This window comes from Ostrinia nubilalis, chromosome 7, assembly GCF_963855985.1.
Source record: "Ostrinia nubilalis chromosome 7, ilOstNubi1.1, whole genome shotgun sequence".
Lineage (NCBI taxonomy): Eukaryota > Metazoa > Arthropoda > Insecta > Lepidoptera > Crambidae > Ostrinia > Ostrinia nubilalis.
In genome coordinates this window covers 4,794,444-4,809,513 of record NC_087094.1, presented here as the reverse complement: position 1 = coordinate 4,809,513, position 15,070 = coordinate 4,794,444, and the positions used below count along the sequence as shown (strand labels likewise).

At 33.7% G+C, this 15,070-nt stretch overlaps 1 protein-coding gene across 3 annotated transcripts in view; it reads right to left on the bottom strand.

Annotated features, from left to right (window-relative positions):
- Positions 1 to 9,632, bottom strand: part of LOC135073110 (protein scalloped) — a 94,391-nt gene extending 84,759 nt beyond the window's left edge. For 2 of the 3 annotated variants that reach the window (XM_063967149.1, XM_063967150.1), the window contains exon 1: positions 9,329 to 9,632. Coding sequence is in view for 1 of the 3 variants with exons in the window: in XM_063967150.1 (XP_063823220.1) it covers positions 9,329 to 9,362 (34 nt within the window). In the remaining 2 variants the exon portion in view is untranslated. The remainder of the gene's footprint in view (positions 1 to 9,328) is intronic. The other variant, XM_063967151.1, reaches the window with a different exon arrangement.
- Positions 9,633 to 15,070: the final 5,438 nt, after the last annotated feature.

Genomic DNA, 15,070 nt, shown 5'->3' with positions numbered 1-15,070 from the left:
TATAATCTGGGAAGTAGACACTTGTCTTTGTTTTTATTTGCGATTCAATCTGCCAACAGCGATGTGTTTCCGAGAAGACCGCTCGGCTTCTTCAATAGGCCCGCTAAATTGAGAACACAATGCTCCTCTATTTTTAACTGAGGCAGTTTACGAGCAATTATATTTATTGCAGCGCTTATTAAGCCTAGAGACAAAAACGTACTAATCTGCTAAGAGCGTTTTTGCACGAAACAATTTCTGAGTTGAAACTAGTCGAGTTTTATTTTATTTTGGAACATAAAGTTTATACTGCACGTGGGAAATACATTATGAAACATTGGTTTTCATTTATTACAAAAGTTCATTACTTTTGTTAACGTAACTAATACAACAAGTAGCTTAAACTTTCAGCCGATTCTAATCACATTATGTGCACATAGTGTTGTTCCTTATAATAATTTGTGTATTATTTAAAAAAACATCTATTAGGTATATGAAATGAAATCGATGTAACAATGAAATCTAGATCAATTATGTAAACAGGACTAATAATAGAGTGTGAAATTACTTATTATAGACGAGAGATTACAGACCGAAGGTAATGGAGCTGAGACTATAATTATTAATAACCACATGCGTTTCATTCAACGTTTTTCAACACATTTATGAGGATGAATAACTCAAAATTCATTGATTTAGGCCCAGTTTTTTGATTCATAGTTAAAATAACTAATTGTTAAATTTTGCTACTAATGGTTAAATATTAACAAAATGTAAACTGATAGTTAAAAAATGTACTAAAAGTCAAGTTAACCATCGTTCGAAAAACATTTTTCTCTGATATTTAACCACTTGTCATTTGACATCTGTCAAATTTAACCATTGGTTATTTTAACTACGAATCAAAAAACTGGGCCTTAATAATACAGATACCCAACCACAGATTGTTAACAGAGACTTCAATGGTTAAATTGGCAGATTTACAAATAAATGTATAAAATGACAAATATGAATTATAAGCTTTGAACATTAATCTATTTTAATTTTTAATCAACACTGCTTCAAACGATGTTAGAAAATTACATCAACCGATTGAAAGCCGTAGTCGGCTCAAGATCACGTACTAGAGTGAAAATCAATATAATTTCAATAAATCGACTACCATTTATCGATTAATGATTAACTATTAACAGATAAACGATTAATCACTTCTCTAACCCGCATGAACTCTATCAAAGCTCTTAAACATTTGATTAGTGAAGTGGACGTTTAGTTATCTCTACATGAATCTAACTTTGATGGTCCCATCTCAATTCATCAACAGTTTGGTGATTAATTTTAGAAAATAGGAAATTGCAAATTAACTGGAAACTATGTAGTGAGTGTATGCAACTATTTTATGACTAAACGTATTAATATGCGCATAATAACCTTTAACGTTTTAGTATGTGATGTTGGAAAGGCTCTTCCTTCCTAGTTCTTCTATAGGCCTAATACGTATGTTCGATTTGATCAATATGTAGTTACCTAATGTACCGAGATAAGATAAGCTATAAAACTTTATTTAAGCAAAGAAATGTACGAAAGTCTCGCGAGAGATGAGAGAGTCTCGAGTTGTACCTAGCCACTAATTGTAAGTTGCAGGCTGTTGCAAGCAGTAATACAATGTCTATGGATATCATTAAATAACACCAATAGATTTATGATGATTTCAGGACAAATTCCGTCATGTATGAAAGGCAAAAGTTGAGTGTTAACAAGATATAAATAATTCATTATGAATATAGAGCGGACAATCGGAACCGAAGCTTCTATGTTACTATTGTTTTCGCGAGTTTCCGTGATAGTAACAAACTATTTAGTTACTACTATTAACAGTATTATTCTTATTAATAAGTATAAGGCAAGCATTGTGTCATGTCCAGTTTAAGTAAATCAAATCTATTATGATTTATTCATACCAACATTGCAAGTGAACATTCAATAATAGAGTTTAATTCATTGTGATGCCTCTAAATCCTCTAATACACATCTATTAATGTGGCGCCTCTAGTCAAGGTTTGTTTAAAACATAAAATTTTTTTTAAAAAAATGGACTTTTCGGATGTAAACCACGAAAAATATTATTATAAAAGTTACGATATACGTTAATATTGCGTGTGGGAAGTTTTGATTTCACACGCAACGCTTCGAGCATAAAATTAAATAAATATGGAAATAAATATTGACATTTACGAGTTATTAATATCACTGAATTCTTGAAGAAAGCGCATTTTTAATAACTACGTACTGCGCATTTAATTCCATAGGCCAAATAGTAGTTGGAAATTTACGAGAGCATTAAGTGCTTTCTCAATTTTATTTCAGCTATAAAGTCTATAATAGGTTCATTTGCCTAAATCTGACGCAAGTGGAACCATGACGTTAACGCAATTAGCTCTTAATAATTACGAAAAGTATTTTATAATTAGCTCCAAACCTACATTAGGTTCAATATGTGTGTGAGAAAAATGTTACCAATTAAAAAGTTTTAATTGCAGAATAAAGTGTGTTTAAGATTACTTGATAGAAAAATAAAACGGTTCCAATGACAGTGTTCTGTTGAAAATAGGAAAATGTTTGCGTGAAGTTGAAAAGTAGGCGACCGACATTTTTCCGGAGGGGACGGCATTATCGGAGTCTCGTCTGAGCGCTAATGAAGTAAAACAAAAAACTTGTAATTGTTCGTCGTCACTCGATGTTTTCATCGCCGATATTTGCAAACGGAGCTTTTTTACAACTTTAGACCAAACCTGAATTGATTCAGTAAAAAGTTACTTTCCAACATTTTTTGTTGGCAGTTCACCGCGTACATTTGAAATGTTTATTTAGAACATTATTTGATATTTCAGGAATTACGGCATGCTATTACCTACGTTATTGAAACGTTCATAAGCTCCATCGATATCAAAACTACTATTTATATCGACACCTAAAAGCAGTTTCGTTGGTAGGCACATTATTTTTTATACAGCGCACGATTAACTAAAATACCCGTACATTCGATTTCCGAGAATACACCGAGGAAACGCCTAACTCACATAATGCATAGCAAATGAGTTCGCATCGTGAAAGATTACCTACAGTTAAGTGATTTCGCGAGTGGGGAGCTGGCGTTGTTCGAATACAAACGTTGTAACTTTTGACTATTTTGTTGTGCTGAATGGCCAGTTAGTTTGGAACTCGGCATGAAAGGCAGACAAGACAAAAGGCAGGTTCTGTTGGCGGACAGACAATCAAAGCGAACAGGGGTCCAATTGCGAAATAAAACGTACAAATAACAAGTTTAATTAAATCGCCAAGACCGGACTGCGGGCGTGGCGGAAACAATCCGCAACGATAGTTTAACAAGTAAACTCCGCCGGCTTCATACCCGGCTCTACCTGCGCCGTGCATCGATCCAGAGAGCATTCATTGTAATGCTCCTAACGCAATATGTCGCGAACATTTTGCATCTATATTAATAAACATGGAAGTCAATTGCCACCATATACATTTAAGTACAATGTTGATGCTTCGCGTGAAAACGGGCCGACTGTTTTGTTCCTAAATTTCAGCAAAGGAAAATGAGAGAAATAAGTATTAGATGATTTTTTCGTATAATCCTTATGTAAATACTTAAAATTAATGTCAATAGCACTTTTTACACACAATAACTATAGCAAATTGTGCTAACAGAATTATCGACTCTACATTTCATATGATTTGTAAATGGATGATCTAAGTTTAACATTTTGCGATTAAAAACAAAAATAGTATTTAATTTTTGTATTATTAGAAAAAAGTTACGGTTTACAATGAAACATGTCAATATTGTTGCACTAACAACTTGCTTCGTGGAGTCTAATGAAACATATTTGTTAATGCCGGGCATTAGCGTCGCCAACTACAAAGACAAACAAGTTTTTCTGGTTCCAAATCGATCTGGCGGAATAGTAATGATTTTGCTGCTAATGTTCCCAAACTCATCGAATTATAAATGCTCTTTATTATATTATTCAAATGGACGTTTGCGTTAAAACGTTTTAAAAGTGAACCTGGCACGATTTCACACAGACATAATCCTCATTTGTCACTTCTTCGGTGAGCGAAATTAAGATAAATAAGAGGCAAGGAGTGGGTCCTTTCGCTCGGTCCACGGTTCAAGAAGGTCGGGCGTTGCGAGCGGTTATTAGTGGATTTCAGCTCTATCTGTTGAACATTACGGTTGATTTCGTGCAGACAATGCGAGGGTTTCACACCAGAGTAATCCACAAATAGGAGTCCGAGAATAGAGCGAGGCTGCTGGACACCGCAGTATCTCCAGCCAGTGACGCGAACTTTTCGACGCTCACGTTTTCATGACGCAAATTTTCGTGTTATAAAGAGACTGGGTGTCTCCACTGGAATATGAATAAAATAAACGACCGCATTAAGTCTTCGCTGATTTACAAATCGTGGCACCTGTGCTGACATTTAACTTTCAAGACGCCAAAACGGTTACTTCGTTTCAATCATCTCAAAGAAAGATTTGTTTAATTAATACGATCACAACATAACCGCGACAGAAGACGCATAATTTACGAGCTATAAAACAAAACTATCGGTAACTTTCCTAACAATCACGTAGCAACTGAATGACTATTTTTAATACGCGTCAGGTGTTTATAATGGCAATAAATCGTAAATGCCGTAACTAACGCCGGCACCTTCCACTGAATGAATTTGATTCGTGGTCAGGAAGGTTGTTCGGGGCTTACGGAACCCTCGGGTCAATAGGAGCAGGTAGTAACCGCGCACGGTGGTCGGCCGTTGTCATTCAATACCGCGCGTTAGGATTACGCCGTGTTATGTGAGAGTGTACTTAATGACATGGGAAGGGATGTTTTGTACCGAGATGAGCTCCTGGCGAATTCTACTAGTTTATTATTTGAACCGTACAACGGTAGCAAGTTTAATCGAAGACAATGAACATTCAATTCGAGGAAGTAAAGGTGCTAGCAAGAGCAATTTCAACGTAGGTATTTCATGTTCCGCAGACGTTAACATTAATATTGTATTTAGTGTTGCAACTTCGGTTGAACGAGAGCCGGATTGAAATAACAAACAAATTCATAAAATTGTCAATGATGTAAAATAAGCACGCACCTCAATCTCAGTTGCAACAGCAAATGCTAACAAGGAAATTGTCTTAGTAAAGAAACAGTGTATAAATCGTGCAATTTAAAAATTTAAACTTATATTGTGAGCTTTACCTTGAGACCTGTCGCATGTTACTGGCGAAAAGCAAAAGTCGAGCTATCGCGTGTCCATGAACGCTGCAATATGTTGTTTGCCTCTTTGTTGGACCCACCAAGTTCGTGCAAGTGAATGGACAGGACTCTACGATTACAGCATCCGGAGCGAGCATCAACCGCACCTCAATTAAGCACGCGTGTATGCAACTTTGGACAACATCACTTAGTGCACTTCACACAAGTTCCACTTTGCAACTTTGACTCCGTGAAAGTTGAGCGGTAGCGTGAGTAATTTATGCGCATATAATTGAACAAATTAGTTCATTATTACATCTGATATTTTGGATAATTTGAATTCGAACGAACATCGACGGCAAACGCTCCGATTCAATTATCGGTTGCAACATCGCTTTGAGCAAAATTGACGTTTCACTTGAAGCTGTAAACTCGAGAGTCAGAATCGGTAACAATAAACTCTAGAATGGGATTCACGTTGTAGTACATTAAGGGAATCTGTATAAAAATGGAAGAGTTTAATCAAGGAAAGTAATAACCGTCGACGGAGAAGCGAATGGGGCTAAATTCAATTTCCCTAAGACAGAATACGTGATAAATCGTTCTGAATCGGCCATTAGATGTGACGCCGCGTGAGGGCCCGAGGCGTCAGCAGTTTACACGTCTTATTGCTTGTCGTGCGCTTCGGGGCGGCGTCGCGACGTGCAATAAAAACATCAACCGTATTGACCAAAATAACTCTTGGCACCCATTCGAGAGTCCGACAGATATACTGTAAGACTGTAAGTGAAGCGGTTCGCTATCTCCGGAGAACAGTGTTATGTCGCACTACTTGCACAGGTAGCGCTGAATGAAGCAACTAATGGGAATGTTCTACGGGCTCTGATGCGTTGTGGTGACATAGGAGAAGTGCCTTGATTTTGCTCTTAAGTACATCAAGTGTATAATAACTACATAATTAAGCCAAGATTTATGATGATAGATATAGGTACCACGTGGTGGGCAGTCTGTCTTTTATAAGTAAGCGTTTTATAGAATTAAACTTATATGATATTTTATAGGCGTTTTTTAGTTCAAATACTTAAATAGAGGAACAGGGTGTGATAATTAATAAATAATGCGCGCCAAAATGTCTTTTATGAAGGCTTATTTCATTATAAAGTGCTTAAATATTAAATAGAGTTAATTGTGACGGCCAGTAAGAATTTTAAGCCTTGCGGAATAAAAGAAAAAATGTAGAGAAAACTCAAGTAGGTAGGTACCTAAGCAAAGTAAGAAAGCCTGGCGATTTCTCCACGTTCTAAGCTTGATTTTGGTTTATTTGTATTTCAATATGAGCATCATAACAATGATTTAATTATTTTCCACACTACTCTAACCAATTAGTAATTTTGTCAACTATGCAGTGTGTTAATGGACAAACAAAAAACAATTTTGCACAATATGAATAAACATTCATAAACAAATTAATCATAATTAAGTAGGTAGACTATGTGTAGTCAAAACAAAAAAAATACAAATATAAGAAAATTGATAAAGTAGCTGAAGTAGGTAGCAGACAGACAGATATAGTACCTAGTGTTTAAAGATTACCTATTATCAGTAGGTATCATGTGCTACAAATAAACAATAATAATATGTAACCAACAAGATAAAAATCTGAAATAATTGGTTCAAAACTCAAATTATTTTCTTAATAAGTAGGAAGTAAGTTACTTTTACTTTTTAGTATTTATTAAGTTACGTATAATTCTACAAAATGCTTGTTAAATTTCCCCAATATGAAAGGATTACTAAAATGTTATAATGACTAGTTATAATATTTATTTGTAAGCTCACAAAAGATAGTAATTTAATGAATCGTATTGTCTCTACTAAAATATTGAAAAAACGCGCAAGTAAACCATTTTATACTAACCTACACGTTTAAAAAATGGGTAGTATTTAAACGAGTGACTGTAAATTTATGTTGTAAGTGTCAAAAATAATTAATGTGGGCTAAAGAATTACTAAGTGAGCGACTGAGTGTGAGTGACGAAAAAACAAAAGAACAGCAACTTACAAAAAAGAATTGAGTTCCTTAAAATACAAAATGAGAAGCTTCATAATATTTGAGCGACCTAATATTTGATTGAGTGTCAACGTTAGGTCCTGCATTTTTTTCAATATTTGGCAAATGCTTTTTTTATACTGAGCGGTATTTTTAACTTTAATGAAGTGTTTCGAATGCAAAAACTACTTTGAAAAATACTATTATGAGCAGCGTATTATGAGCCCACATTTAAATAAAAAATGATCTTATGAAATAAATATTTGACGGAACACTATTCTAGTAGCGAAAAAAATAAATCATTAAAATTTAAGGGTAGGTAATCAAATGAAACAATATATTACGAAAAATGAAATAAATTTGTATTTTCTTAAATCGAATCAACAAAAAAAAAACAAAATAAAATAAGTCGCTTCTGTCAACCCAAAAAAAAGTAATCTTATTAATAAGGTTCATTGATTGGTACCTATGAGGATTGAGGAGCTCTACCTACTCATCGTCACTGTATGATAAGTGCTGGCTTGGACTTAGCGGGCCGGCCTCGTTTTCTTTTTTGTCCAATAGGTATCAGTTTTGCTTCCAGTGGCGGTGTTGTTAGTTTGAGCCGAATTGCTAGACCCAAAACGTGTTTGCATACATATTTTGTTAAAAATTCGGGACAGTCGCCCCGCCCCCATTCGAATTCGCGCGCTGTAACAATCTGTAGTTTTCATTAATAAAGCGTATCAAAATGAAAAACATGAGACCTCAAATATAATATCAGTAACCAATAATCATTAATAAAGCAGCTCACAAAACTTTGCTTAGAACTAACTTTTTTGTAGTTCGTTCAGTAAAACCTCAATTAGAAAAATCTAATGTATCTTCATATTAAAGTTGCCCTCTCTGTATTTCTAGTCGCTCACTTAGTAATTTAGTCGCCCGGATAGTATTTTTATGTCTGAAATGTAATAATCAAAACCCACATTTTGTAAGCTCGTTCTGGATTTTATTATTGATCAATATTCGTCGTTAGTTTGGTTAATTTTTCGCTTACTCAAATTCATACCGCTCAAGGTATTAAAACAGTATGCCATCATCAGTCGCAAAGTTTTTTTTTAGTCGCTCGTTTTATAATTCCCCTTAAAAAATTAACAATTATAAAGTACCTACTTAATGTTAAAGAAATTAAATAATATTTTATTTAAACATTTAAACACAACCTATACCTATACTCATAAATTGATTATTTAGCACGCGACTGTAATGTAAAACGCTGCAACTGCATTTTATTAGATCCGACCAATACCTAGTGAATAGTTACATAATATTTTAATTTTGTTGCTATAATATAAACAAAAATCTATTGCTTTGTTTTAATTTTAAAACAATAGAATTTTATCTTTAATATTAATAAATAAACAATACCTAAGGCTGATGCGCGGCAAAATTATTTGCATTTGAAGATCCCGGTAACCGGAAGTGATTACAGAATTATATTATTTTAATTGATAAATTAGGTATTATGACACACAAATTTTGAATTTTACCAAAATTTTAATAACTTTAGTGATTAAGAGTACCTTTTATAGAGATTTACCAAGTTACGCAAGAGTTTCGTTAACTAAAAAATGTTTCTACTATGTAAAATATGTAAAAGGAAAATATTAATACTCTCATTACTCATTAGAAACATTCCGAAACTCGTTTTGGCTTAAATAATTACTAAGCTGCTGCCGCCGGGTGCCGAAAGTTATGTTAAAAAAATAATAAGATTAATAAATTATGTTTTGTAATTGTAAGTAGTATTCGTATTATTTAAAATTATGTATGTTAAATAATTTTTAAAGATTTTTTAAACCTTCATGGTAATTAAAAAGTTTAAAAGTACACTAATAGGCAATCCGTAATAAGTTATGATAAAATTTTCCGAAATCATCACGTATCCTTTTGTATTTCCCGGCAAAAATGTAAAAAGTATGCTAAGAATGCACAAAAGTATCTCAAGTATTTGTTTGTTTGTTTTGAATAATTCGTAATAAATACTCACGCCTCGGGTAAAATTTCGAATAATAACAGTCCATGTCACTCAGTTAATAATATCACTTCATGAACAATAATTTCACTGTCAATTTGTTTATCATTCACTCGCGAATTACATGTAAAACGTTTGACATTTCATAAAATAAGCTGACAAGTGACATCACAGCGCGCAGAATACGTCAAATCGCGTGCAGCCACAAACGCGACTGAAGTGTATCGCGGGCGAACGATACCATACCGCGTCTTTCGAAAATTGCGCCATCACAGTAAGCACACTCAGGCGAAATTAACAACACAAAAGCACCTCGAGCACACTTCATTCCCGACGGCTCACCTAAATGCGGCCAAATCTCAAAACTAGATAATGTTTACATCGCGAAATGCCGACACCCGAACGACCGGAAGTCGCAGAGAAGCAAACACGACAACTATGTAAAATATTGCAGGATCGCGATCGCATTGTTGACATTCCCGAATAAAAATCACCAAAATCTCGAGTTAAATGTATGAAAATCACTCAAAAAGTATTTTCCACTTACCTAAAATGGTGTTCGAAGATGAAGTGAAGGGGCGAATTTTGATAAAATGTCAATTTATGAGTAAATTTAAAGAATATACTCTTATTGGTATGCGAAGAATGGCACAAAGAATCTCGACAACGCACGCGACGAATGCGCACCTCGTTTGCGCATATGCTGACACAACTTCACGGACGTTCCGCCCCGCGCCCCGCGCGCCCGCTGAGATGCGCATGTGTGCGCGCTCAGAGTGGTCAAACGTGAAATTTTGTATCCGCATACACGCACACACCTAAACTTTATACCTGCCCTAGCTCCCGAACTCCGCCATGATAAATCCACGAGAGGGATAGACGATCTCTTTGTTTCACGTCTTTTTACTTTCAGTACACTTAGTGACATCTAGTGAATGAAGTAGGAGTAATTAATGTAACGCTAGATGGCGCGGTTATCGCAGAATTAACTAGTCAAAGTCAGAACTTTTAGTTTATTAATAGTTCTTTTCTGGTATTTTAAATATATTTTGGTGTTATATATGAGTTCAAATATTCTACGAAGAATAATCCAATTTGAAATTATGAATTTCTTTGTTTCAATTAAAACTTTGTAGTTTCAAACACGTTAATTGACTAATGGAGACTTTCTAGAAAATGACAACTAGGATGATCCACCGCGTCGTATAGTTTTAGAGTTATACCTAGCCGTAAAGTTATTTATTTAAGTATTATGTACCTACTGCCACATTAATTCATACTTACTATATCTTAGAGTATGTTCCTAACTACAACTCGCAGAATCTTGAGGGTTCTAAAGTTCTATTAAAAGGTTAAATTGATGATATTGAAAACGCTTAAATATGCATATTAGTATTTATTACTAACAACACAGAATTCATTGTTTAAATCTGTGCACAAAATAAACAAATTAAGTCATCCTATTTATTGGGAGGTATGCCGTAGGTACATTATAACAAATGAAGTGCTCTCAGTCATGACACTCTTTTATTTCTAATTTATAGCATCTAATAACAATAATTAAATTATTTTAAAATTTTAATCTATATAAAAAAGAAGTAAACTTAAATAGTCGATCTCAGAGTTGAGCTCAATATACACAATATTGACAAGGTACATAGTTTTGACTCTTTGAAAGAAATCTTTAATAATAATTTTGTAGGCACCCACTACAATAACATAAATTAATTTAGACACATGAAACCAGTGGTTGTCTGTACTTTTTTTTTTTACAAAAAATGCCATTTACATCATTTTCCGGCTGGGCACTCCCTATTTTTTAAACCGAGACTTTTGACAAACATTAGTCGATTATGTTTAGTAGCACTTAAATATTAGTTACCATTTTAAATCTTATTATTTAAATACAATAAGGCGGTTAGGCAATTCCAAAGTAATCCAAACATTTTTACTCGTTTATTTATCTCCTAAATCACTTTTTATGAAAGGGATTTAATATTTAAGTCGTTTACTTATCGTTGATTTGAAGATACTAATTAACGAAGAAAATTCAATAGAATTAAACTTATTTTAGACTAAACTAAATAGCCGCATACGTAATTGAAGGTAACTCCAACATTTGTTTTTGTGCGAAATTAAAATCAAATAATTAAAAATCCAATTTTGATTTAATGACAATAATATAGGAGTAACGAAATGATTAAGACTTACATTAATTGCCCACACATACAAATCATAATCATGATCTACTTACTGTTTCCAATTGTTCGATCGATCAGACACTCAGGTTGCATAACAATTTTGTAAAGTTACAACATTTATATAACGATAACAAAATAGGTACCTAACGATAAAAGTCAAAAAATTTTAACAAACGGAGAATAATAGTACAATTACTTATTATTTAAAACTATTAACTATTTCTAAAGTCTATGCGTTTTTATGCTAGCAATAATAACAACTTACTAACGAAAGCCTCATTGAAAATACCTAATATAATTTCAGCTGAAGAATTTCTGAAAAGCACCAACGGCGACTGTTTTTAATAAATGAACGATTAACAGTATTAAGTATGTAGCATTTAGTAAAGATATGTTCAAATACATTGTAGATAAAACGTGTAATTTTCCATATATACTTTGGTCCTTTATTGTAAATAATTGAAGGATTGCGTAGACGATTAATTTACTCTTACGATGTAAGGCTGTATGCCTTTTAGCAATTCTTAATTAATTTCCAATTTAACGCTTACTTGCAGTTGCATACTAAATGCAAACGTACTTTTAAGTTTTAATAGAGTTATTTAATTATTTTTAAAGGTGAAAAATCCTTACGTTGTATCGTGTCACAACATAAATGAAGCAGCCACTTCAAAATCACGTTACGAACGATCCTCAAGACTTTGAGACAGTTGGTCTTAAGGTCAATAAAAATCTTAACATAACTTAAAAAACTATTTAAATATAGAAGTACTTAGGCAAGTGAGTAAATTACTTACTCAAATTAAATTAAGAACTCGTAGGTAGGTACATATATAGTCATTATTTCTGATTGTTTCTATAACAAATGATGGCAAAATTGCCCTAAAAAGTTTTGTCCCTTTATACATAGAATAATTTAAATAAACGGATTAGGAGCTGGGATTGTAGCAGAATTCGTCGTGTGTAATTTTGAAGATTCTTAAATTCATTTATATTGCGACATGTTATAGTCATATTATTAGCAGACTATAAATATACATAATATTATTATCATACAATTGATTTGTCATATAAATACTTTTACGCCTACATCTGGATCAGTACAATAGGTACATACAATCGATTAGAGATAAAAACGCAACGTGAAAACAGGTAGCGAAGCTTTTACACGACACAAATATTATTTTTGGAAAATAAATAAATATAGTTAAGTTTAAGTAGGCAGGGACGCTAAATATCTGATAAGATATATTTGCTACTGTGATTAATCTATTTACAACTGTCATTATTGTCGTGGTCATAGTTAATTTAAGGTTGATGGAGTCCATTGTATTAATAAACTAGTCGCTTCTATGGGTAGTTTATCCTTACAAGTTTCATTTCATACTTTCAGGAAATAAATCTGTTGACATCTCTACAACTCTATCAACTACGAGTATTAATGCTGTTCTATTTAGGTTGTGGTTGTTATTAATATTCATAAAATGGCAAGCAACCATATAAATCATATGAAAATGTTGAGTTCTCGTTTAAGACACACAAATCGAACGTTACAATGTGGAAAACTTCATTTGTGTCGTGTTAGAAAAGCCTTACGAATAAAATTTGGTGTCATGAAGTCACTGAAATAAGACAACTCTAGTTTTCATGAAGACGATAGCCGATCTAATACATAATTTGAAAAAAATATCGAGTGATTTAGAAATTGACTTGAGATTTTTCTTCTGTGATTTCAGTGATAATTATAATTTCTTCGATACTTTATAGCAATCTTAATTTACTTAGGTATCTATGGCAGGTACGAAGGCTCTGAAGAATTAAGGCTAATCAAGTAAGAGGTATAGGTAACTAGAGATACGTGTTGCTATTTGTAATCATCTTAAAAAAGATATAGGATCTTTTGGCGACTTAAGCGTAATTTTACTTTAACGAAAATTTTAAGCTATTTGTTCTGGGAGTTCTATATTGGGCTAACTAATAGAGTAAATCGAGTGTTTAGTAAATAGTTAGCTGGTGAATGGCATAACTAGTACCTAAACCACTTATGTGATCTTTTTAAGTGATGAAAATCTTTTCATAAAAGTAATATTAGAGATAATATGCAAAGAGTTTGTATAGATTTACTTTAGATTAGGAAAATATATTTAAAAGCTACTAAAGCTTTTAAATATATTTTCCTAATCTATTTCCTAATCTTTTAAATAATTTGTTTCGCATACTTTACGAATGTAGGATTTTAAACTATCCAGTACCAAGAGACAAAAGAACTTAAAAAATCTTAAGGTTTACTAGCAACACGTATCTTTTAAAGCAGCATTGGAGAGCGTATCTACAGTAGAGTCCGATAGAGTTTGCCAATACTTGTCTTGTCACAATTTTATACAGGGTGTCCCAAAAACAATGGATAACCCTGTAACCATCGATAGGCCTCGCCATGGTCCCCCTAACGTCCAATTTTGACCCCAGTAAAAATATCACCGTTTTCAAGATTTTTAAGTTTTTGTGCATTTTTAGAAAATTGCCACCTGCGATTACTTTTTCTCATGCCATTTCTACAAATGAGGATACTTTTCAATCTAGTTTTTTTCCTTATCACAAGGGATAGTTGGGCTATCAAAAGAAAAGATCAAAGTTCAACAAACTAGTTTGAAAGTATGAAAATTTTAAGAAATTGCAGAAGAGAAGGAAAAATTAATTCATTGTCTTGCACTTTTGATCAGCCATCGTGTAAAAAAAATGTAGGAAGACCATCGTGCCCATTACCTTAAAAACTTCCTTGGTTAATTGAGATTCTAAAAAAGTATCACAAGCCTATGTATTCTGTATTATTTTTCTCTTATGGCTACTTGAATAGCAACTAGTATGAAAACTGCAAAAATGAGTTGTTCTCGTAATAGTTAAACTAGGACTGCATAGTCGCATTAAATACAAATGGATAATTTTTAGCGTAGGAATTTAAATAAAGCAACATTTTATCATCATCATCATCATCATTTCAGCCGTAGGACGTCCACTGTTGAACATAGGCCTGTACCCTAATGATTTTCATAATGACCGCTTGGTAGCGGTCTGCTTACAGCATCTTCCTGCTTATCTTTATGAGGTCGTCGGTCCACTTTGTAGATGGACGTCCTACGATGCGCTCTCCGGTACGTAGCCTCCACTTGAATCCTGCTGCCTCAGTTCTGCGAACTACTGTGCCTTGCCCTTTGACACTTCAGCTTGCTGATCCATCGGGCTATGTCAGCGACTTTAGTTCGTTTACAGGTCTCCTAATTTCTGATACGGTTTTGTAAAGAAACCCGATCATAGCCCCTTCAATAGCACGCTGTGCAAAAAATCCACGTTTCCGAGCCGTGTATCATCAGGGGCATCTGTCTATAGGCACATTTATAAGGTGTAAAACAAAAATTAAGTAATCACAAAAACGCAGAACGGACGGCCAATGGGGCAACAGGGTTCAAGTGGAGGCTACGTACCGGAAAGCGCATCGTAGGACGTCCACCTACAAAGTGGACCGACGACCTCATAAAGGTAAGCAGGAAGGTGCTGGATG